Source organism: Ambystoma mexicanum, chromosome 1q (genome assembly GCF_040938575.1).
Source record: "Ambystoma mexicanum isolate Mex_15411 chromosome 1q, UKY_AmexF1_1, whole genome shotgun sequence".
NCBI classification, from domain to species: Eukaryota; Metazoa; Chordata; class Amphibia; order Caudata; family Ambystomatidae; genus Ambystoma; species Ambystoma mexicanum.
Genome location: NC_090922.1, coordinates 1,176,225,187 through 1,176,251,896, shown reverse-complemented (window position 1 = coordinate 1,176,251,896; position 26,710 = coordinate 1,176,225,187). Strand labels below are relative to the sequence as shown.

The window sequence follows — 26,710 nt, the reverse complement described above, 5'->3', positions numbered from 1 at the left end:
CCAAATGCACAGGTCTACCCACACAGATGAACTACTCTGTATGTACACAATGGAAGAGCCTATTGGACCCCCCTGCCCTGGGACAATGTTGGAATGTCCTGTTGACCCCCAAAATTACACTGGACATCGGGTGGATTTTGGAGGGGAAGGAGACTGCTGTCTTAAGACATGCAGTCCAGAGAATAAGTAGCACAGGGAGGTAGACTGAGCAGGGTCACCAACATGTGGCTACCAAGGATGGCTATAATGGGATGGGCAGCAGTGCAGGGGTGGTTGAAGATTCAACAAGGGGTGGAACTAATGGGGGTGATGAATATGCAAGTACCAATTCCTGCCCCTACTATTCACCGTTACCGTACAGTTGAGAAATGACACCAGCTGAGGCAGTACTACCATCCAATGAATCTAGGGGTGAGAGATGAGACAAACTAGTTTCTAGGAAACAATAATTTAAATAGTCAATGTACATGCCTCTGCCATAAATAATTAGTTGGGTTGTGCGACACTAGTAGGGATTACAGTTAGATTGTAGGAAGCACACACAGTGTGCTGTATGTAGTATAGAAGGGAGGAGGATTCCAGAATACCGAGAGGGTAGATGGAATTATAGGCAGGATAGGTTCAGCATACACAGGTAGGGAAACCAACGTAAGGCAGATGCACAAGATGAATGTAATATGAACAAACACAAATATAGGTCACCAACATGGAAGTAGAAAGCGCAGAAGTAAAGCCATTTTCCTAGCACAGAGGCTGCATTAGGCCTAGGAGTTAGTAAGACCTATACAAGATACTGGGCCTCATTCCGAGTATGGAGGTAGTCATGGCCCTATTTGCGCCATGACTACCTCCCATACCGATACCGTGTCCGGTTTGGTGAGATGGGGACTTACCGGTCCAGTCCGACCTTGGCGGGACCGGTAAGTCCCCTTTCACCAACCATTCCCCATTCCCATTTGATCCCCTATAGGGCTCAATGGGAAGGGGGAAGTAGCTAATAATGGTACCGAAATTTGCGGTACCGTTGTTGGCTCTGATTTCCCTTAGTGGGTCCTGTCCTTAACGTCTGGTACACCCAGGCGTTAAGGAAGGAACCCGCTAAGGGAACACGTAGTAGGGCACAAAGGGATTACCGGCACTGATGTCCTTAACGGTGCCCGGTATCCCTTTGAGCCCCACTCAGAATGAGGCCCACTGAATTCATAAAAACACATTTATTTTTAGAAGTTATGAAACTCCCCAGACCGTAGTTTGTAGTTAGCACCAAGGTCAGATGCACGGAAGGGAGTAATGGAGATGCAGAATGCAAGGATGAGATAACAGTTCCCAGGACGAGAAGCAGGAAACTCCCAAGTTAAGTAAAAGTTCAATAAGAGCACAACCAGCTATTGATGTCCAGGTGCATGAGATCGGTATGTCAAAAGACGTTATCACAGACAGATGAAGAGAGTAGAAAATGCATGTTAGAATTAGCTAAAAACCAAGTAAATGTGAAGAAATTAATTCTGCAACATGGTCCCCTAACATGTGATGAAGACATGAAGAACACTGGTTATTCATAATGAGCCAATACACCTGCTGCACTCCCTAGCACACACACAGGCACAAATGACACACAAGGCCAAATACAAAGGAACAGATAGGCTCCATAGCCTGAATATGATGGGGAGTACTTTTAATTGGAATTAGTGCACATCATAGACTTCTCTCTCCCTCTACCCTATGTGTCTCTCATATTTTGACGTCTCATGAAAATATCCAAGGTTGGTGAGTAAGGTGTCAACCAATAAAAATCTCTCTTGCCACACCGCCCATGATGAATAATGCCAGCCAATTAGTGGCCAGTGGAATTATGTAGTGAAACTATTATCTGTGATGGTTTGGGCTCAGGAGGAGCCATCAGATATGTATAAGCTAATGAGGAAATGAACATGTATGTACGTATCTTAAGAAATTAACCAATCCTAACCCCTCATATGTTTTGTAACTGATATTGTATTATGACATCATTGCTTACTTATTTTTAGTACAACATCTGCTCACACTCATTGTAATATTGAGAGCTACTTGCATGCTGTCCCAGCTGAGATTCTGTGTATCGAATAAAGCTGGGTTTTACCGTGCATTAGGAGTAACCCTTTAGAGAGTATTGTTTATACTAGTGCAGCAAATTGGGCCCATCTCTACATGGTGGTCATCAGATCGTCTTACAGAAGTGCATTGCCACCATCCAGGTGGAAAGGTACCAACACTGTGACAGCATATCAGAAAAGTGGTTTACTGGGATGAAGCCATTGATTTTCTGCAGGACCGAACATTGGTACCAAGTTGTTTGTGTCTTCATGAATATGTTCTCCTTGAAAGACTGATGTCTTTTGAGGTAGAACCCAAGTGTTGTGGTGTAGGTGGTTCACTGGGGTGTGAAGCCCTTGAGGTTCCTTGTTCAGTGTTTGTGGGATGCTGTTCTTTAAACACACTGTTCAAAGAGGAATGTATTTGTTCCCTCCAGTAATAACATGGATGCCCTGTCAGAAGAACACCACGCATCAGAGCAGTTTCAGAGACCTGCAGTTGTTTGTTTAAGTTCTTTGAGCAGGCTTGGGAAAGGAGAAATCATGTTTGTTGATGGACTGACAGTCATTCCTGTTTTTGTTTCTGTAGATTTGTAGGCCTGCTATGGATGGACTGACATTAGTTTTCAAAGACAACCTATGCGCCACTGGGAAAGAATATCATCTGACAAGGGTGAAGAAACAGGCCCTTTTCTTATTTTTACTAAAACTCCAAGACACAAGAATAGTGTACACCTGTGCTCTGTTGAACCAGTATCCCGATGGGCACTGGTTGTTCTCTAGTGGCACAGAGCAAATACAGATGTCACTGGTGCCCTTTTGACAGCTGCACTGACAGTCAAAAATCTGCAGCACAGGGCCCGCATGTACATCTATGTTCCCAATTCACATAGCTCTGAGAGGTAATATCCTGGTGGAAGTTGTAATCTTTACATATAAGCAATGCCTTGGTTTAGGGTATTGTGGTTAGTATCTCTCATGATGCCTCCTTCCAGCACAACAACACCCCTCAGCAGGAGCTGTCCTGGGAAACACTAATAAAACAACACGTCCTACACAAAAAGACTATCCTCACACTACAGTGTTGCGACGCCTTGCCATAGTGTTCAGCAGAGGTGACGGGAACCATCCGCCACCTCCATCAGACTTTGCATCCCCTTAGTGATACAGGAGGGTCCGAGTCCTCTAAAAGGACAGGGTGATAATGGGAACCCAATATTTTATCCCTCATACCTTTCAGTTTTCTCATGTGGATATGTAAACACTGCAGCGTTCAGTAAAAAGGTACACTATTAGCATCTTGTACCCTTGCCCTATTCCCATCCCACCTGAACTCCCATTACGTGTGAGGGGTAGATTGTTGCCATCAAGCATTCTGAGACAGCTGAAACTCACTGTACCCATCTGGAGTAGACCAGCAACTCCAGGCGTATGTCCAAAGTGACCCACGGTTCCCAGTTGCTTCACTGGAGGTAGGGTCCAATCTATTCCCTTCGTTGTCTCAATAGAGTAATGCACCAAAACAATAAAGTTACTTCACCAGATATTTGGATGTATTCTACACCAAAGGGTTAGTCCAGTCCTGGATATCAGAACGTTGTTTGGTACTTCTCATCTTTCTCTTCTTCTTTCCTAGGAGCTCAACGAAGACCGATTGCGCACACGGCGCTCTGAGAGAGTGTGGCACAGGAAGATCCTGGCGGCATGGACGAGTGACATAGGTCTTTAAATGTTTAGTATTGCAAGGCAAGAGTTACCTGGAAGCTCCTCGGATGCCTTAAGATCCAGTCCGTCATTCAATTTTCTAACTTGATTTAAAATGGCTTTTTTTCTCAAATATTTAATCTGTATTCAAATTCTATATTACATTATTAGTGTTTGTCTCTGTTGCGAAAATTTGGTAATATGACTAAGAAGTATAGCAAAGCAGAAAACTAGCCAAAGCAGTACAGGTAAGCAGCCAGGGCAGTACATTACATAGGTTACTTTGGAAAGCCAGCTACAGGACTTTACACGTACACTGAGAGTTGCTCAAGCATGTACCATACAATTTAAGTGCACTGTAATAATCACTGGAATACGCTGCACTAAATTACATGAAGAGAGGGAAGTTGGAGAAAATGCACAAAGACTGAAAGCAGGCATTCGTGCACACTAGCTCTAACAAACATACCACCATTTTATCGGCACATTGATACAATACATTAAAATTCGGGTTTCAGGTAGAATCTTAAGTACCTATATTTGTGGACACTGACCTGGGCTTGTGACAGGATTAGAGGTAGTAGTAGGTTGATTAGTTTCTACAAAAATGAGCAGAAATAAGTGCATTAATCGTGCACTAAATGGCAGAAAACTACACCAATATGACTGAAGTAATTGATACAGTATGCATTTGTCTTGTGTTTCATTTTCATAATGTCATGTACCCAACAAATATTATCTTGAAATAAGAATACACAGAAACTCGGTTGATCGCAATCATTTATCTTGATTTTTCAAAACATAGTTCAATAACATTTTTTTATGTTGTATTCATAATAGCATAAAGAAGATGCTAACAATTATTAAGCAAATAATGGGATACACTCATGAGTTCATACACATTTAGTTACATGTTCTCATCGCAAATAAATACATTTTGAATCTGCAGACAATTATCAGGTGGTATGGTAACACTGGATAACACAATGCACAACTTCATTGATCAGTGTTTTACTCACACTGTAAACATTGAAACATTCTTTTACCTTTGCTACCTTTGTCAGTATAATTATATAATTATACTTGCCACCAGCTTGCTGCACTTTTTACTTATCGATTTTATGTATTCTATTAATTTTTTACTGTCGATCCCATGTACTGCACTGTCCCCTTCCACCTTCTCCTGCACTTGCGTGATCTCAATGACACTTGGACTAGTAAGATTGTTGTCTGTCTTCCTGCTGTTCCCCTGTGGAATATTTTTACCCATGCCAATGCACCCCACTGCACCCCTTTGCAATGGGGAAAGAGAACTGCCAAAAATGGAGGCAATAACCCACGGACGTGCCAAATCTGCAAAACTGTGCAGGGTTTATAAACCACAAAAGAGCTGCACACCCTGACACACACAGGCAAAGTTGGTGTAAAAACAGGAATCATTGCTGTCACCTGTCATGTGTCATCTGTCACTTGTCACCTGAAGCAAGGCCCCAGAAGGGCTAAAATCCGAAAATGCCCTTATTAATTCAGTCATTTTCCCAGTGAATTATTGAAAGGAAAAGTGTGCTGAAATCAGAGGTTCTTCAGGCAGTCAGAGGAATCCAGGCCTCCCTGCCTGACAGCTGCTTAAGGAAATTAGCTGTCAAACCCAGTGGAAGCAACTGCTTAATTCTGATTGGGCAGTGCCTGGCCTGGGAAAGTTGACATCTCAGCTTGACACTCCCTTGAAAATAGGAAGTCTAATGTTTCCTGCATATTGACAACTAATAGAGCATCAGACATTTGTCTCTGGCTGATCCAAGAACAAAGGACAGGCTGAGCATTGACCTCTGCTGGGAGGGGCAGGATACATCCCTCTCCAGGAAGGGGACACATCTCCATGATCATAGGACCGGACAGCTGTTGCCTTGAAGGGGAGGTACAAAGAAAAAAAAACAGCTGGGACATTTTAAATCCTTATTTGTGACTAAAGTTGAAACTCTTTAACTGAGCAACCTAAAGAGGGATACATCTGAAAATTGGTAGACATTAACCTAATTTCAGCCTTTTGATGTGAAGACATTGATGAAACCTGCACCATTTAAGGAACCAAAGTTAGGAAAACATTCTCATTGTAGCAGAACAATTAATGTTGCAAACCTAAAATTGTATTTACATGTTCCACTGATAAGTGCCCAAAGATGTAACGAATTAGAAATGATTAATCCAAACTGGTATAGTTAAAATTGATAGAAATCTGTAAAATGACAGATCTCACAAAGATGGGGGTTGAATGTGAATATAGACAATCAAATATGAACTATATGTGTCTGATTTTATTAGGGTACATAATTTTAGAAACGTACATTTGTGCAAAATTTATGTTTTGGTAAAAATCAATGTGGGAGTTCCTAAATCCCATCGTAAAGATGACAGATCTGTTCGGACTGCCAACCAAAACAAAGCACGTGTCTGCAGCCATTCACAGCCGTAGGGGTGTGTTTGAAATTCTGCCAACACCATAAAACTTGGTGATGACATTTGATAGTAAAAATATAGGAACTTCACTCCACATGGAGACTGCTTCCAGAACCCCTCCAGATTTCCACGCAGCACCTTGTTCCAGAACTCTTCATCTTGTAGCTGACTCCAGACCTCTCTGAAGATCTAGATTGTTTTTTGCAGAATCCAGACTTTAGCATTGCTGAACTCTTGCTAGCTAGACCCACTTTCAAACATCCAAAACTTAAAAGAATAATTCTGATTCAGCTTCGCTCGCTACCATTAAGGCTTGCCTGCTGAAACTTGCATCCTGTAATCTGCCGTGTCCGGTGACCAGAAGGGCCCATCCAAATCTAGTCTGAGGTGTAGTCAAAAATTTACTACAACCGCGCCGCTGATCCAATACCTCCATAGGTGCCCTGCTGCCGGTAGACCTGACCCAATCCAATGACCAGAACTATGACGGTCAAATTTAATTACAAAGGACTGTAAGTATTAATAGGAAGAACAGTAACTCATAGTATATCTGCATTGTATCATCCCAATCTCAACTCATCTCATCTTTGAATTCAGAACCCTAGTATTGTTCGAATACTTCTTGCGCTGATTTTTCTCATCTGTGTTACAAAACCATAACTCCTTAGTGATTTTGAGTAACTAAAGTAAATCCCAGAAAGAAATTGAGTATCCACCATGTGTATGGTTGTGCTGGCCACGTAACTGTGAAGATTCATGTGTGGCCTCCTCTTTTTCATAGTCATTAATATAGTGTAATAAAACTGATCTGTCATTTTAAAATCCAAATTCCTGTTCCATTTTCGCGCCTATTTTTGCAAAAGCGCCTCTCACTAAAACCTCTCCAATAACGCATAGTAAATGTTTGCTGCGAATTTGCAGTTTTCAAAAGTTTACATGTGTCTTTTTTCCCATTTCAAAGTGCTTATTCAATTCCATTCTGATCTAAAGTGGGTACTGTTGTTTATGTTATAGCTCATGTGTGTTAGGACCAGTTTAGTGTTGCTTTCCTCAGAATTTTTCTCCATTTAAGCATGTTTGCACCCTTTTGAAGTATTTTACAAAGCCATGTTCATCTGTCAGTTTAAAAGTGTCATTTTTCAAAAACGGTTTTCTCTCTTGTTTGGGGAGGGAAGATTGCATTTAAACTCGAGACATTGTGCCTCATTACACGGATGGCGGAGAACCATGGCGCTAGTAGCGCCATGGTTCATGCCAGTAAAATACAGGCACCGCCTTGGCGGAAAGGGGAATTACCGCCCCATTCCAAGGTTGGCGGGGCGGTAATTCCCCCTTCCACCATTGCCCTTCCCCATTCCCATTTTTGCCCCATAGGGCATAATGGATATGGGGAAGGCGCTAATTACGGTACCGCAAATTGCGGTACCGTAATTAGCTCCCTGGGTCCCTTTGCGGGTTGGTTTTTTACGCCTGCAAAAAGCAGGCGTTAAATTCCACAACCCACAAAGGGACCTCGTAGTAAGGCAGTAAGGATTTACCGGTACCGGTAAAATACCGGTACCGGTAAATCATTACCGCCATCCGTGTAATGAGGCCCATTGTCTTTCGTTCCTGAATACCTGCTGATTACTTACATCTGTGTAGGATTGCCCATTTGTATCTAAAAAAAAACTTTGCAGGCGGAAAATTAACCTAAACGCTATCTGTTCACAAACCAAAACTGTTATTCCCTGTGTTTTCTATTTTTTATCATTATAACTGAATTCAATTGCTTTGATTATTTTCGGAAATGTATTGTCACTGTTAGGCGATTGTTTTCCCATATATATATATATATATATATATATATATATTCAATGAAACAAAAAAGGGACATTATGGCTAAGTTGCACTAATAAAAACCTTTGAAATTCACTGAAAAACTTTGTTAAAGGGAGGTTATAGTTAAGTTGGACTAATAAAAACCTATGAAATTCAAAGAAAAAACTTTGTTAAACAGACGTTATGGTTCCAGGTAAAACCGAAAAAACCCTAAAATTCGACAGTTATGGTAAGCTAAGCAACCATAACTCGTGCCACCACCTGCACTGCTAAGACTAACACCCAGGACATCAAAGATGACATCACAAATGTCATTGATGACATCACCGATGCCATCATACGTGAAATAGATTTTGATGAAAAGTCTCTACAAGGAGTTGTGTTTATATTGTTGATAACAAGATGTCAGGAGTGATTGGGAGAACTACTTAATCTATTAAAGAATTCTTTTGAGACATAAACAAACAATAGGGGAAGCAAAATCATCCCAAACATCCACCTCATTAAGGAATCTCTTTGAGAAATTGGAAGCAGCCTCAAAGAAGGAATTGTGGAAATGGTTGGAGATTAAAACAATGAAGGTTTAAAAGTAATGGAATCAATACATGAAGAACCAGATACATAACATAAAACAACTAATAAATCAAACCATATTGGAAAACTGATTGTCCAAAAAATTGATCTTTTCTGGGGATCGCGCGCTGTATGAGTACCAACTACAAAATTCACAAATTAGATTTGATATTGTTTCAGCCACAATATAGGCACTCTATGTGCTGACCCTGGTACCTTAAAAACAAAGTAGCATAGAAGATTCGCCCCAGGAGAGGAATTAAAGCTGACAGAGGCTGAAGAAATTGTTTTTTAAATATTAATCAGAGGCTTCCGCTCGAGCAGAATCAGTGCACCATCAAGAAATGACGGATATATTCGATAAAAGAGACGCAGAAGCGGAGGAGCTTTTTTGAGACATAGAAAACAATAGGGGAAGCAACATCATGCTATTTTCCTTCAACTTACTAATACCATACTTACCCAATAGAGCAATATTTGTGTCCAATTTCCAAAGTTTCACCTTAAAACATTTCCCACCATCTGAAATAATTTTGAACACTTCTATACACTTCTATGCACTTCTTCCAACTATTTCAACTAGTTTTGCATCCGTAGACGTCTACGAACATCTGACTTCATAGCGGACCTTCCGGACAGTGCCACATGACCATACGCTGGCGCGCGGCATAATGACATGTCTGAGAACCCGTCTGCAGTTCACGATAAAATCTCTGCTTGGCGGACAGTTTCGGAACTGCATGTTCTACTGATCTAGGAACTTCCAACTTCAAAATTTCCTTTGCACACCTCCAACACCTATTCCTACTCATTATCCATTAACAATCTAGTACACAGCACATACTTTTAGCAAAACTGCTATTTATCTTAAAATGGCATCAGCTAAAGCCATCCCTCCTCCCCAAGAGCCACCACCACTGCTGTAATCAAGGACCATGAGAAACAGTGCCCCCTAACTTAGAAATAACACACGCGCAACATTTTCCCTTGTCCACCTACCCCTCCATATTAGTGTTTGGTTGCTCTTCCCTCATTTCTCTCCCCACCTTTCGTTCTCAGCTCTCCTGCCAAAAAAAAATACACCCCAAAACAACAAACGACATATTCCTTTAGGAACCACCTTTCACAGTTAAAAAATAGAACTAAAAAAAAATGTATTGACTCCATCTACTTTATATTTCTCAGTAAAGTACATAGACTAAATAAGATTTTCCAACATTGCCATTTGCATTTTGTGTTATGCTAATGGAAATATTGTGGCATTCATCCTCTGTTCCAGGGACTGGAACAGTGGATACCGGCCCAGAAGCCCAAATTATCAGCCCAAGCGAAGCGAGGGTGGATAACAAGGTCTCTGGACCATTATCCCTCCATTCCAGCCCCTGAAATGGGGGATGAAGGCCATTAGCCCCCTAGGTTCCCAAAGAGGGAACCCGGGCTGCTGAAAAATATAATTTTTCTTCCAACACGGTTTAGGAAGGAAAATCCTTTTCCAGGATGGCATCCATGGAAAGGGAAGGTGAGGGCTCCATACAGGGCTCATCTTCGCTTTCCATAGCAGCCTGCAGAAGGCAAACAGAGAACCCCATGACCATATTACTACAAACACATTTTTCTTCCCTTTCAAATCTATCCTAATTTCAAATAACTTTACCACAAAGCCAGTCCCAGGTGGACATGGCCACTTTAATCCTATGTTTTGTCCCTTGTGGTCATGGCCAGTAGCCAGATTGTCTGGTCATGACCTTATTCCAAGACCCGGACAAACTGGCCACTGCCCATGGCCACAGGCTACCCCTCAGTCACTAAAGGTATACCACTATTTTTTGTAGCTACATTATGACACTTGTCAAATAATAAAAAACTGGCACATTTGCAAAACCATGCTTATAGGTCCTTGCCAATGCTCCTTACGCAAGTTTGCTGGAAATCCACCCATGTTTTATTTTTTCAAAAGTGTCAAATGTATGCACATACAATCGTCATATAACTTAGCCCCCACTTGATAAAATCCATTCAGACGTTATGAAAACATTTAAATCTGGATCTATAATCTTTTTGCAAACCTTTGTGTAGATTTGTCAAATGGCACCACATTTATGGCACCCCCCTCTAATTTTGCCCCCTCTTCCCAAAATCCTACCAAACTTCGCATTATCAGTTTCCCAAATTAAGTGAGGATTCGTCAAATTGCACCTCATTTATAAACCTTTACATTATTTTGGGACCCCCTCTACTTTTGCCCTCTTATGACAAAATCCCACCAAACTTTGTATACTCACTCAGAATCAGCCCAGGAATATGCATGCACAATTTTATGCAGTTCCATTAAGTGGCACCAAAGTTATAAGCCATCCAAGAACTGCATTTCACCAACCCTGTAATGCTAAGGTGTTCGCAAACTTTCAGAGGACTGTTCGTGAACATCAGGACTGTTTGCAGACTTTTTTTTGGCAAATAACACTTGTTTTCTTTGCTTCTTGCAGCCACATCGCATCCCATCCTCATCACCCCTCACCTCGCCAGAGATTATTTGATAAGTTTGCCAAGTGGAATGCTACATTTTTTCATACACTTTTACAGCGATGTCCGCGGACTTCGGCCGCTGTCCGCGAATCCAAGATGGCAGGCGTTTCCAAAAATCTGACGCACTTCACGCTCCTCACCATCCAATCAGCAAACATGTCGCATGTCGGCAGACATGACGCAAGCCGATTAGCCAATCAGGACACTGTCGCGGACCGAACAGGGAAGTCTGTCCGCGGATTGGACATAGATATCACTAATCTTTGGTGACCTACTTTTTGGTCATTTTTTAAAAAACTACTGGATGGATTTTCACCAAATTTACAAAAGCATATTTTCGGGGCCAAGCCACTGCTCCTGCCGCAAATCTGGTGAAAATCCGGCCAGCGGTTCGGCTGTAGGTGTGAGCAAAGTTTTTTCCCCATTCAGTCTATGGGAAAAAAAGGAATTTTTGTACCCCCCTATAACTTTGCCCCCCTGGACCAAACCTCAACAAACTTTGTAAAAGAAATCAGAGTGGGCAATATACTTGCAAAGTTTGGCGAGGATTTGTCCAGGGAGAGCGAAGTTATAAGCCGCCCAAAAAGTGCTCTTCCTATGGGATTGGCAACTTAACCATAACTACACGGCCACCACTGTGGCGGTGTAATGTGTATAAATATATATATATACTAAACGTATGTGTAATTTGAATATTAAACAAATAAATACATATTTACCTTTACAAACTAGCCTGATTCCAGTGTGACCTGGGGGGTATTTTGAGAAGGGTGTGATGAATGGTATATCACTTACAATATTGAATTTATAGACACAAATAAAATAAGGGTTTAATTGCGCACTACATGCTAGGCGAGGCCTGGGTGTGTGCCTGATTGAAATCCTTAACACCCTTCCCTTGCCTCGTCGGGCCTTGAAACACTTGTGCATAGGCGCGTTACAAATGCCATATCATATATCATATCATATCATATCATAATGAAACACTGTTTGGTGACACTAGAGTTGTGTAAAACCATTTAATCTCTATTTCTACTTTCTCCCATAACAGTTTGCAGTGAGAGTGACATTTTGCTTCACAGAAAGGTTATTCACACAATTGAAAGCAGGCAATACATTATGTTATTTTAAATCAGTATGATATGAATTGCCCACTACAGATGCTCAAAGGGAAATTAGCCTAGACACCTTCTTCCGGCTCTCTCTCTACATACCAGAGGGAAGTGGTGGGAGGGAAGATCCTGTGGCACTCTCATCCTGTTTTCCAGCACCTCTGTCAGGTTACTACAAATACAAATATTGATATAAGAAGGACATGTGGAATGCCACATTCCCTCAACCCACGTGTCTTCTTAAATTGAAGGAGCAAAGGTACTTTTTACGATCATAAATAGCAGTGCCCAAGTCTGTGTGTTGGCTGTACTTACAGATTTGAAATACAATAGAAAAGCTCAGGTGAAACCCTTTATGTTCACATCAATTAATATTCTGGCACTTGTATACTTGTCTTGATGTTGGAGAACTTGAAAACAGAATCATTCTCCTTTTGCAAAACATGCTTTGTAGGGTATTATTTTAGTTAATAAAAGTCAAAGGTTCACAGATAGTTACACTTTGCTATGTGATAAAAAAATTGGAAACATGTGTCAAGTGCAGACATTGCAGATTGTTTCAAATCCCAGTTTAACCGTTTAACCAGTGTGTATGATCCTGGGAAACTCAATTAATCCTGTGGTGCTTAACCTGGAAAAATTCCCCGCCTCTAAAAAATGTAACACTGTCAGCCACATATTTAGTTCTCGGGGTATGGTATTTAAAAATAGTTTAATTCATGGTTTAACTAGCTACAGTGTTGCTTCATGTAAAATAATAGTGGCATTGATAAATAGTACACCACAAAGTCATTAGTTTATTTGCTGGCTAATTGCAATACGGATTGAAAACCATAGTTTTCTTCTGATCTAAGTCTATGTTAGCATGAAAGCACCTTTCTGGTAGCTTCTAATTTAAGTCCACTACCTATTCTATGCAATGGTATGTTTACCTTTATCTTTGCTTCCAGTCTATCTCCATGCTTGAGCACTTTTACATTCTGTACGAGTGCTAATATGTTATGATCTGATATGCTATTTATAACGTGCCTGTACACAAGTCTTTCTAGGTGTGACAAGAAAAGGGGGGGAAGACAGAGGGAGGACAAGACAAATGATCTTACTAGGCCTTGTGTCTTTCAGACCATGAAAGTGCGATAACACAAAGTGTAGGAGGAGTGGAGAGGACGTGCAATGAGGACAGCATTGCTCTGAGTAAGTGCCCCCAGGGCAGTGTAGCTCATGATAAGTGCAAGGAGGCAGCAACTGTAGGTTTGCAGTTACAGCCCCTAGGTGTGCGGTAGGCATAGAGGAAGTGCAGAGGAGATTTATCATGGAGAAGCCTGGTACCCAGGCTGAGGGTAACCAAGCAAACAGTTTGTTCAGCAGACAGGTAGGTCAGCAAGAGAGAGAAAGCAGAGGAGAAAGGGAAGGTTTGAGCTGCTTCCGGAACTTCAGGTGGTCCACCTCTAGTTTGAGAGGGGCAGGGAGGCCAATCCAGAGGGAGGCACTTGCAAAGGAGAAAGATCTACCCCCCCACTCTCTGGCTGGAGAAGCGCCTGACCCTCAGAAAGTTTGCGGTGGCTGAGCAAAGGGCTTGAGAAGGAAGGTATTTTGGAAGAGGGAGTTGGATGTAGCCCGGGCTCCAGTCCCAGAAAGCCTTTTGAACAATGCATAGGGTCTTGAAGTTGACCCTTGCTGCCACTGGTAGCCAGTGTAGAGATTTCAGGGCTGGAGAGATATGACCCCTGGGCTTGAGGCCAAGAACAAGTCACATAGTGCTGGATTAGTTGCATAGGGAGGAGAGTAGAGGAAGGCAGATTGAGAAAGAGGCTGTTGCAGTAGTCCATCTTAGAGAGAACCAGGGCTCAGAAGACATTGAGCTGCTGGGGGAAAGGGAGAAATGGAGGAATACCTCTGGGGATGTGCAGCTGGTAGTGGGCTGTGGTGTGAGGAGTGAAGGAGAGAGTGGAGTTGAAGATGACACCAAGGATTATTGCATCACAGGAAGGCGAAGGAAGAGGTCCGTATTTAGTCAGCCAGAGTGTGAGAGGGAAAGTGGGAGCAGGAGTCCCAATGAGAAGGATCTCTGTCTTACTGGGATTAAGTCACAGATTGTTGGAGGTGCACCAAACCTGAATCACGGCTAGACTGTCAGGAATGAGCGAGAGAGGAGAGGAGGCTGAGGGGAGTCTGAAAGACAGCTGAGTGTCATCTGCATAACACTGAAAGTTAGAGGAGAAGGTAGAGAACAGGTGGGCCGAAGGGAAGTAGACATTGAAGAGTCAGGGTAAGCAGTTAGAACCCTGGGAGCAGCACATGTGGAGAGAGAGGTGATGGAGTTAAATGACTCTAGTTGGACCTTGGAGGTTTGGTCCAGTAGGAAGAATGTCAACCAGTCCAGGGCCTTACCTTTGATGTCCAGATTCTCAGAGTTGATTGATCAGAATGGCATGAATGACCTTGTCAAAAGCAGAGGAAAGATGAAGAAGGATGAGGACAGAAGGAAAGCTGGAGTCAAGAATAGTGACCAGACAGGTGTTCAGGAGAGCAGTTTCCCTGCCTCTGGCTGCTCTGAAGTCAGACTGATGGTAATGAAAACACCAACAGATTCAGTGTGGAGAGTAAACTGTGAGATGGTCAGCTTTTCCAGGAGTTATTAAAGAGGGGGTTCACAAGAGAGTGATTGAGGAGATAGGATAAAGATCCAGTGGTCCTTGAAGGTTCAGGAGGAGCAGGGGAGCGCCTGTTTGGATGACAATTTCATAGAGCGGACTTGTCTTGAAAGAACCTGAGGTGCTGTCAGAGACAAAGAGGAGAAAGGAGGAGGAGACGGTGCAGCAACCAGATTAGGGGCGAGAGAGGTTGATGGAGAGGAAGAGGAGATAGAGTACAGGATATCCTGAGTTTCCGTGGTGAAGTTGTTAGGACAGTTTTTCTGAAGTCCAACTAAGGGCTTAGTAAAACCTTTCAAATGAGGCAGTACAAGACTCCACTCTTAGTATAAGGCTGTACCACCTGAGTTCAGGGTAGCGTAGACAGAGCAGCTAGGCTTATCTTAGGAGGGAGAGAGAGCAGAAATGATCCAAAGAAACATTGAAACACTATGTATTGAAAAATAAAGGATTTATTTAAATACAGGTAGGTCCAGATAAATCTAGGGGTAAGTAAGTACTAAAACATTATAAGAAATCACAGTATAAAAACACAACACTATACTTGAAAGCACACAGACCCAAGTATATACCTTATTTGGAACACCTAACAGTAGTTCTAGGGAAGTCAAAACCTTGTTATACACATTTAGTATAGGTCAAGCCTATTCGTTGGGAGTAAAAGACCAATGGTTACTTTCAGATTACATTCAGTAATACAAAGGCCGTAGACCCTTCCAGTTGTACAGTGACTCTTGGAACAAATCACATAAACAGTCAACTGGACAGTATACTTTTGTTGAATAGTGAAACCCTTATCCTAGGTGCAGTAAAAACATATAACTACTTTTGTCATAACACACAGTTATACCAGGTGAGTAAAACCTAAGGATGTAATATATAATTATAGATGCTTTTGAAATCAGGGAACCCCAGATTGAGATAATAACTCTGGTAACTCATTTTGGATGGCACACAGCTAACACAAAGTAAGTAAAACCCACATACTTTAACTTCACAATGAAGGGGAAAGTAAAACCCAATGTCACACTTTACTGAATAGTTATTCTAGGTAGGCAACAACCTAATATAGACTTATTAAGGACAGGCTAGCAGCAAGTCAGGGGAAGCAAGGCCCAGTTGGGAGACATTCATACAGTTATCCTAACAGGACTAACCTGGTGATACCAACAGTTGGAGGACACTCATACAATTACCCTACAGGAATAATCTGGTGAAACCAACAGATTACTTCTGTAAAGAGGCACATCCTAATCACACAGGAGAGTAAAATACCTTCACATGTACTTTCTATTAGATTGGCAAAACAGTGGCTAAGGAAGAAAAGATGTTAACCCTACTTTTAAGAATAGTGCATCACACATTCAAGATCAGTAAGATATGTCGTAACTGTTCACTCTTAGAATTACAGTTACCAACCAACTCTTTACAAGTAAGTAGAACACTTGATTTCTTTTCTAGGCAGAAGTCCCAATCCCTTGAAAGCCTTTCCCTTATTCTTGGAGCATGAGTGTTCACAGTGGTAGAAGGTGGGTCACTAAGACTAGTGACTAACAGGCAGTGTTAGAATAAGTTCTTTAGTAGCAAAAGTTAATGTTCCTTAGGAAAACTGGGCAAAGAGGTGAGTACTTTACTTTTAGAGTCCAGGGACTTCACAGAAGACACCCCAGCAGGATTCTAGCAGTGGGACTGTGTGCACTGGACGAGGGACCTCCAAATCACAGAAAACACCCCAGGACTTCACAGAAATCCCAAAAGGCTTAAGGTAAGTATATACCCAAGCCAACACAGTACGTCAGCAATAAAGAAGAGATTGCAGCAGGAGAATTTCAGGGTCTGCAGCCAAATACCCGGCCAGTGGATTCCTTCTCCTCGAGACTGAACACAAGACCTCAGAAGGGACTTTGCAGCAGTGATCGATGAAGAAGGCTCTAGGCAAGATTACCCTCTTGGCTGAATGTATTTCTGTGGTTTTGGCACCTTTTCAAGGAGCACATAAGAAGACAGAATATATTGATTGAATTCTCATCACTACAAAGGTCCAGCATTGTTGTGAGGGGACTTTTTGGACTCGATTCATGTTTCTGGAGATACACCAAGATGCCCACAAAGTTTCAGCGAGATTCAGAATTCGAAAGAGCACCGTATAGTGGCTGAAGGTCCCAGGGTATTGGGGTATTGCAAGAACGCAAGGTCACAGCAACGAGTGGGATGGCTCAGAATGCAGGTCTTCTTGAGTCTAGTCGGTCTCATCAGGCTCTGGGTTTGGGTCATCATTTTCGGAGACCCCAGGTTGTTTGGAAGGGAGGGCTGCAGTAGGCTCCGGTTGCACAGCAGGCTCTCCAGTCTGTGGAATTCATCTCTGCTACATTTCCTTCGTCATCCTCTTCGGTTTTCTGTTCCAGTGGTCGACATGACTTCAGCTTCCAGGTTTCCAGTATTTATCAGGAATTACAGCACAACCTGTGCATTCTCTCCCCACATTTGACAAGAAAGGGGCGTCTGGTTGTCCATCAGGACAGCCAGCCCCCCACTGGGATTTGTCCCAGTTGAAGCAAGGTGTAAGACAAAGGATGGGGAAGTATTGGAATCCTCCCCCACTTCCTGTGCTTACAGACTGACTGGTGCCTGGGCTGGGTGTCCAGGGGACTCCCGCTGAAGACAAAACTCACACAAAGGAATCCCCCCTCCCTGGATGTCAGGGGAAGGAACAAGAAACAACAAGAATTACGAAAATGGCAGAAAAAGAAGACAGGCCATTTTGGTAAAATGAGCACCCTTAGGTGCCTTTACTGTAGCTGTGATCACAGCCTGTGGTAAAGGTGCACCAAATTAGTAAAAGATATCACTGCCACCATCCATTAAAGGTAAGCTTGCCACTGTAACATAATTGTTACAGTTTTAATGTGAAAGGGGATACATTGTATCTCCCCAGCACTCCCCATAAGGTGGGGTGTGCTGGTTTCACAGAATAAAATGTAAAATGGATCCAAAGATCCTTTCTGCCCTTGGGAACTGTAGTTCACTCATCGTTAGCACAAGAAAGTTAAATGGGGAGCCCCTTTATTGCCAATAAGTTGTTAAATATTATAACTTTAAAAAGACACTATGGAGAGTCTTAAAATTGACACCCATGAAAAGAGAAATAGATTAGGTGAGTGTGGAAAAAGGTTCCCACCCACTGAGGTATTAATGAAAAATATATCCCACTAGAAAAGCAAAAAGTTCTGGGGTTGAACCAGGAAAGGAAGATTTACCAGCTCTGTGGAAATCTTACATAACAGAAGTGAGAGGCCAGAGCTGTACAGAGTGCTTGGGAGTGAACAGGTGAGGTGGAGACTGCAGAAGGATTGGCCAGCTCCTTGCAGATTTTAAAGAGTTTGGCTGTGTTTCTAGAGGATGCAGAGATGCCAGCTTGGATGCTGGTTCTCTTCTTGAATAGGACAGAGAGCTTGTTTTGCCTTTGGAGCAGGCAGCAGGCCAGTTTGTCAGAGGATGCGCCCAAAGCCCTCCACTTCCTCTCAGCCACCCTGCACTTGTGTTTCAGGGTAGCGAGGTTGGAGTCATACTAAGAGTTATACTTGGAGGTAGGCTTCAGACGGATTCTCACGACAGGGGCAAGGACGTCCAGATTGTTGTTACATAGAAAGATGCAGCTAAGAGAGGGCTGTGTCAGAGTGTGAGTCAGCTGCTGGTGTAGAAGGAGCACAGAAAGTAGCAGCAAAGGCATCCACTGACACACGGTTCATGGGCCTAATGACCAAGAAGGTAGATGTCAGTGCTGGGGTGGACTGGGCCTGAGGGACAGAGAGTTTCAGGTGACAGGAGAGCAGAAAGTGGTCAGTCCAAGAGAGAGGAGAATTGAGAATTTTAGAGAGGGGGATGTCTGAGGAGATAAGAACATCCAAGGTGTTCCGGCAGAGTGTGTCGGGCCAGAGGGTAGAATGGAAAGAGTGAGAGAGTGTTGCAGAGGTTGTGGAAGAGCCCAGAGGAGGGATTAGAAGGATCCAGTTGGATGTTGAGGTCTCTGAGGATGAGCTGTTAAGAGGTAGAGGCAAGGAGAAAAGAAGAGAGGTATGCCCACTCTTAAAGGAAGCGGTCAACCTGGCTAGGTGGCCTGTAGATGGGGGCCACTGCCAGAGAGAGTCCAGGGGAGGTAGAGACCCTGCAGACCAGGCATTCAAAGGAGGAGTAGGCCTGCATAGAAATGGCAGAAGCAAGGCCCTATTCCGGAAAGATCAGAGCTACTCCACCTCCGGGTCCATTGGTTCTGGGTTTGTAGAGGATCTTGTAGCTATCGGGGAAGATAGGGTCAAAACTCGTGACAGAGCTTGCCGTGAACCATGTCTCGGTGAGAGCAAGGACGTCCAGTTCAAGTTCTTCAAGCAGGTAGCAGATGTCAGAGGAGTGTTTGACAGCAGAGCGAGAGTTGCGAGTAGCGATGTGGAGCAGGTTGCCACATTTGAAATACTTCCGTTGAGGGGTACACTGAGCAGAGGTGGTACAGGGGCCTGAGAGTGGGCAGAGGTGATGGCATGAGGTGGGATAGAAGCCAGCGAGTAGCAGAAAGGTGCCACAGAGGTGGCTGTAGAAGGGGGTGGCTGAGGAGCCAGAGAGGTGCTTGTAGGAGTAGCAGGAGAAGGAAGGAAGTTGATAAGACATGGGTGACAGCTTTAAAAAAAGAGGATGTTGGGCTGAGGGTCCTGGACCAAGATGGTCCCATTCAGATACACGTTAAGGATGGTCTTGGAGGAGTAAAATGAGGCCAAGAGGACCTCACACCGACCATATGAGGGGTCCAACGGTCTGCTGAGGGAATGATAAAGAGGATGTCGGTCAAAGTGTGTCTGGAGGAAGCAATTATGAAGGTATCAGCGAAAGGGAGGCTGGGTTGGAGACCAGAATGTCCCTCTTGAATGTCCTCCTTCCAGACTAAGTGAGAGGGATAGGATAGGAGATAGATAGATAGGAGATAGAGTAGCAGTTAGAGGAGAGAACGAAAGAGAGATGGAAAGGTGCACAGGATGCACAGGGTGGGATCACACAGTAGGGAACAGACAGATGACACACATCAGTACAACTGTACCCCCAGCGGGGTGTGACATGGAGAGTGGGGGAGAGCCTAATGGGATACAGTTCACAGACAGCAGTAACCACAGATGAATGGGGTCTTAGAAAGTGGGAGATGGCGTAGTGGAACACAGTTCACAGACAACAGTAACCACAGATGCATGGGGACCTAGAGAGTGGGAGAGAGCCTAATGGGACACATTTCACAGTACAACAGTAACAACAGTAAAAGGGAACCTAGGGAGTGGGAGAGAGCATGATGGGACACAGTTCGCAGAACAACAGCAGCAACAGCTGAAGGAACCTAGAGCGTGGGAGAGATCCTTATGAGACACAGTTCACAGAGCAAAGTAGCAATAGTAGACGGAGACCCTAGAGATCCTGTATGCTGATATATGAGTCTTCTGTCTATTATGTGTATGTGTACATTTTTCATGTGGCTACTGATGTGTGTCCTACATCTAAGACCACAACCTCCTCATAGCAGCTCCTTATAATATCTGTCATGTATCTATGGTAGCAGAAAAGTAGCCCTACCCGTGGACTGGTAATGTTTTCTATGAGATGCCATTTGTTTATTATTCTGGGTCCAATACGTCTGAATATGGTAAAGAGACTGTAAATGAGTACCTTTATATATTTTCACTCTGCTGCACAGCATATCAAGCAATGGGTTATGATCACATTGTAGGGGGCACAGCCATATATTCTATATACCAACTTTTTTTGGTTCACTGGGCAAGGGAAAAGTGGCTGTGCCCAATGCCCCAAAAACGCTTACTATGGCCCTGGACCAGGTAGCTTGAGACCTGATGGCCTGAAAGATTTAAGCAAGTTGTCTTCAGCTTGAAGCCAAGTAAGGCAGATTGTTACCATGAAGAGGTCTGGCACAATCTGGGTCTGTGGAAGCAGGCCAGGGAGCAGGTGCAGGGCGAGTGCCCTGGTCTGGTCTGGAACAGGGAGTATGTGCAGGGCGAGAGTCAGGGCCTGTTCAAATAAAGTGAATAAAACAATTCTGAGGCAGGGGCCAGCCAGAGATTAATTGTTCTCCTAGGATCCGGGTGGTTTCTTTTGACTAACTGATTTAAATTCTGGTTGGTCACTTAGAGATGACTAGGACATTAGACACTTTGTCAGCTTATGTTCACTGGCGCCAGATAGGTGTAAAAATGAATTATTCCTTCCAATAGACCAAGGCACCTCTAATTCCACTACCTGTGGTTGGGTGGTGTTGCGAGGGGAATGGAAAATGCTCTCAGTTGGTTCAGCTCAGGAAGTCATCCCTGACAGTGGACGTGGACTCCACTTCATGTCTGTGGCTACGTAGATACCACAGAGACCATTGGACCTTTGCCTACCAGATAAACTTTCTGTGCCTGAAAGGTGGTTCATGCAGTGCCCCAATTCTTCAGCTCCCAGCTAAAATTGGAAGGGGATGATCTTAGTAGGTGGTTAATGGGAAGAGAAAGGAATGGGGTCACAGTTGAGAAGAATACAATGCTTTGGCCCTATCTTTAAGGATATTAGATATGGATATAACAACTAAGTCTGGATCTCAAGACTTCAAGGAAGATGACATCAGTAGATATCATCGTGTTGAGGATGAATCAGACCCTTCCTTAGAAGGGTGGTGTATAATCATATAGCCCATGTTTTTTTTTCATTTCTATCAATGCAATCATGAAGGTAAAACTGTTTCTGAAAGAAAGGCTTGCTTATCTGATCTCCCTTTCATATTGATCTGTGCCAAAAACATAGTTCAGTCATCTAACCTTGCTGTGACAGTCTCTTGACATCTCCAGCACCCTATGGGGGCTCAAATGGGAATGGGATGTACCGGGTCCGGGTTCCTTGAATGGGGTAATACCGGGCCCTCCTAGGTTGGAATGGCCCGGTATTTTCCCATTCAGGGAACCTGGACCCGAGTTTGGGGGTAGCCATGCCCTTGTTAAGGGCATGGCTACCGCCAAACTCGTAATGAGGCCCATTGTCTTCGGCTTCAATGAGACACAGTTAAGACTTTCTAGGGGGTACTAGCAGAAAGTGCTTGAAAGTGCAGAAAGTGCTTGCATCTGTATAGGTACACCATCAACTCAAATGCGTTCATGCACACACTGCTCTGTAATTAGCAAGGCTTTTGCATTCAATGTGAAGGATAGCCATGTGGTAAGATTGTAGAAGCACTGAAATGTTTATATTAAGTAACACATTTTTAAATGTGATACAACTTTAAATATAAGCAATACCTGAGTTTAAGGCCCGGTGGCTAGTATCTCTTATAAATATGAATATGTACATTAATATGTCACCAGTGTCAGCTCTCGGAGCTCAGTTCAGTTGAGGAAGGGTTATGTGTACTCTGGAGAGACAGTCTGGCCAGGTTGCACGGGAATGAGAGGGAATATCTGGGCCTCAACTTTGATCCTTTTTGAGGTCTGGTAACACATTTTTACAACAGGGCCGCCATCCAGCAGCCACTATCCTGGTAAACAGACATCCATGGGCACACTCATCTCAAAAGGACTAGCCTCACAGCAAAGTGCTGCATGCCAAAAGGCCAGAGCTTAAGATTCATTATAAACCTTCCAGACATCACCTCTTTTGTTTTGCTATACTCACCCTGAGTGGAACGGGCATGCCCAGATGTGGGTCCTGTGAATGCTGGACCTAGAGGCTCATGCTACTCCTCACTGATGAGGCCGGACAAGGCTGAACCATATCTGGGGATTCTTGTGGGCTTATGCAGAAGGGATGTGACCAAGCAGTTCACCCTGGGATGCGCCCTTTTGGGGGTTGGACCAAGCCTGGTTTGCATGTGGTCTTTCCCCTTTTGTAATCACTTGTCAGCTGAAGAACGATGGTCTAAACGGTTGCCGAGAGCAATGCCAGAGGTTAAGATTAATTCTAAACTTCCAGCCATCACCTCTTTTGTTTTGGAAAGGGCCTTTGATGCTATTGACGAGGGATAGTTGTAGAGTTAATGTAGAAAGAGTGAGCTGAGTACAGTTGGGGGAATATCCCACCATCTTGTTTTCTCTCTATCTTTGTCTCTCCTTCTTTTCCCCTCCCCTTCCTTAAGCACAAAGAACTCTGAGTGTGATGCCAGAAGGCAAAGGCAACCTGCCACAAGAGCAACAATTGGAACCCTCAAGCAGGCGTGCTTTATGTCAGTCACCTGTTGATTCTTTCCTTTAAAAGAGGGAGTCTCCAATACCGGCTTTGATTAATTCTGAAACTAACACCTGAGGAAGCATTTGTTGGACCTCTGTTGGGAGTGTGAACTTTCCAAACCCGTCCACCAAAGAGGTGAAAACTGAATGCCCAATTCTTAACTTAGAGCAGTGAACGTGCTAAAGAGCACGATTCACTGCACCAAATCAGGACGCGCAGGCTCCACCACTATTCTCAAGTGGGCATGGGCGTCCTCGTAGTGCACCTTCAGCATTGTGCCTGTTTTTGGCCTAATGGGTGCAATCCTGATATCTCGGCAACATTTTTGTAAAATAACGACATATTCATTATTTAACAAAACTGCTGCCGAGAACACAAAAGTAAGCAGCTTGAACGTTGTATTTTGCAACGCTGAAGATGCTTACTTTGGTATATATGATAATGTTCATATTTACCCGTGTGGTGCATATGAACGCTTTCATATAAATCATAGTAAACAGTTTCAATGTTGTATTCTGCAAGGCTGAAGCTGTTTACTTTGGTGTATATGGAAGTGTTCATATATGCCCGTGTTGTGTATATGAACATTTTCATATACACCAAAGTAAGCAGCTTCAGCGTTGCAGAGTACAACGTTGAAGCTGTTTACTTTAGTGTATATGAAAGTTTTCATATTCCCCCTGCACTTCGGGCTTCTTGTGGCACTCCTCCAGAATAACAGCACCAAAATGGTACTGTATATGTGCGTGACTTTAGCGCACATATAAAACTGGAGGAGTGCCAAAAGAATGCCACTCTAAAGAGGCAGGTAACGAATGTGGTGGTTGCTAGGTTGGTTTCCAACCCATCCTAGCAACTGCCACATGTATTCCAAAAGTGGCGCATTCCTACCGTCTTCGGAAGAATGCACCACCTTCAGAATAGGTCTTAAGTACCGAGAAGATCATTAACGTTTTTAACAAGCTTTTCAGTACTTAACACCAGTTAAGAATCGGGCCCTGAGTCTCTACCCACCCCGAGGGCATAATGGGGTTCACCTGCTGATGGAACAAGACCTGCAACTCTGCAAGCCATACTATTGCACAGGTTCTCATCATGGTTCAGGACTCATAAACATGTGTGCCAGCCTTCCCAGCATTTGGAGACTGAGAACAAGGACAACATGACAGCCAGGATTTCAATGTTTCTGACGTTGAACTACTGTGAGCAGTGATTTGTGCCAATTTGAACCAACCAGATCCTTAATCGACCTTTGAAACACTATCTCGCACACACAAACCTGCTCACCACCACACTAGCTGGATGTGTCATTGCCTCTGCTCGAACATGAAATACATTGTTGCCTACGCCATGTTTGAACCACCTTTTGAACCACCAGCATCTTTGCTCCTGATCTTCATAGCTAGTCGAATTTACACTGGTGACTTTACCGAACAGCGACCATCGAATGCTGCATCAAACCACACAACTCAAAGTGACTTCCAGTCACCAGCAATTTCATCATTGAACCAACCATCAAACTGACCCTGAGGGCCCTCATGAGCTGCCCTTCTTCAAGCATCATTTTGAAACACAATGAACTTCAGCTCAACCCAGCTCGCCACTGTTTCCTGTCTGGAACAACATAATCACCACATTCAAGCTGCATCAACTGCAGAAGCACCACCTAGAAACATGGTTAGCCATTGTTGAACTGCCAATACCAACAAAAGGTACTATTGACTGGTAACAGCCTCTTTGGTCGATTTCTGGGCCCTGGAAGGTGGCTAGGTCACCATTCACCACTTTTTTTTAACACCAGAACCTATCAATTTTGAATCATAATGATCAATGATTGCCCCCTAGCCCCTTTCACTAGTCAGAGAGCTACATCTTCTAAGCGTTGCATTTTCTCTGTTCTTTCCACATATATGCTCTTTTTTTTTTGTTACTACTGGATCACAATCACACCCCTTGTGAGAGAGGTGTTAATGTGAACCCCTATTGAGAGTATAGCCTTCACTCGGCACAGGTTACCACAAAGGTGAAGGAGGTATATCTCGTCACTGTGCCTCTTCCATTTTGGGATCACTCTTGCTTTGCAGAAGTGTGGAGGCTGAGAAAGGAATTGTATCACCACTCTTCCTTGTACTAGTGCAGGACAGACGTCATTTTGTCTCACTCATGCTTTGGGGGGGGGGGGGTGCATTCATGCCATTTGTGCAATGTTTGGAAATGTGATGGTGGTTACATTACTAAACATTTTGTAAGTGTTCAAATCTGCTGTGGTCTGCCCACACGTCATGACGAGGTCCTGGTCCATATCAGGACCAGTTCTCAGCAGCAGCATTGTAAACATAATTATTCTGGCATGTTTTTCATAATGCATGTATTTTTTCATTGTTTTTGCTGTTGTATGTCTACTGTTGGAAACATGTTTAATTTATGAAGGATGTGTTCGCAACACTGTAAAGTGTTCATGCTTTCCCACTAAGTGTTCAGTAATGCTGTAATTATTTACTTCCATATTTAATCTGAAACTCAAAGCTTCGCAATCTCACACTAGGTTTTCTCCCCGCCTCAAAACATCTAATACATCACAAACAGCAGTTAGCGTGATATTATCTAGCATATGAGCAGAACCTTAGACTGTTGCCAACATTTCATCTCGTTTGTCTCCTTGCATGTCCCTGGTCCAGAGATGTTCTTCTGGTTCTTGTTTCCTGTACAATTAGTCCTGCAACCCATGCAGTTTTTCTCTCATTTTTAACATCACCAAAATGTGAGCACATTTTTTAGCTCTCACTGTCCTGGAATGAACCAAGCTAATTAATGACTGTGTCTCTGTATTGACACATTTATTTATATCTCGGTCCTGTCATTCTGTACCCTGTTCAGCTTTCCTGTGCCGTTGGCCTGCTTCTTTATTTACACCAACAGGTTTTCAGCAATAAATGTGACAGATGGGTTTATATCTTTATTGATTGGCGCATCTGGCTGCTTATAAATTATGAATGGCGTTTTATGGAAAGTGGACCCAAGCCACCTGTTGTTGGAGAACACTGCACGTGCAATAAAGTGTCCTATTGTGTGATACAACATGAGCTCCCTCTGCTGCCAAACATGGAGACACCACCTTTGGTGAAATGGGGTCGACGTCCAGGCTAAAGTCCATAATCCCTTCTAAAGTAATTGTTCAAAACCAGAGAAATTCGTTTTATCATGTGTTTCAGAGGGGGAGCATGAATGTGGCTTGCAGAAGCCCTGGGATTTTGCACCCATTGGCCTGCACGTTTATCAAAAATAAACACACCGGAGAAAAATATGGATGCAACCAATCTCACGTGTGTTCCGTTTGTGCTGTTTCTGTTCTGAAAATCGAAAGTGCATTCATTCCATTGTTACCCAAGACAATAGTCTGTGGTACAGCGCTCAAGAAGGGCATTCCCACAACAACGATGTATTAGGAGTCCTTCCTTTTCTATCAAGGAAAGTGTAAACGATATATTGAATAATCTTTGAATTTATGGGTGGATCCTTCGTGTGCATACACTCCAAGGCTTGAAGGCCA

The 26,710-nt window shown here is 43.3% G+C and overlaps 1 protein-coding gene across 1 annotated transcript in view; it reads right to left on the bottom strand.

The window, feature by feature from the left end:
- Positions 1-4,310: 4,310 nt before the first annotated feature.
- Positions 4,311-26,710, bottom strand: part of NEGR1 (neuronal growth regulator 1) — a 2,727,005-nt gene continuing 2,704,605 nt past the window's right edge. Inside the window, exon 8 of the mRNA XM_069642755.1 lies at positions 4,311-4,375. Coding sequence (XP_069498856.1) covers positions 4,311-4,375 — 65 coding nt within the window. The remainder of the gene's footprint in view (positions 4,376-26,710) is intronic.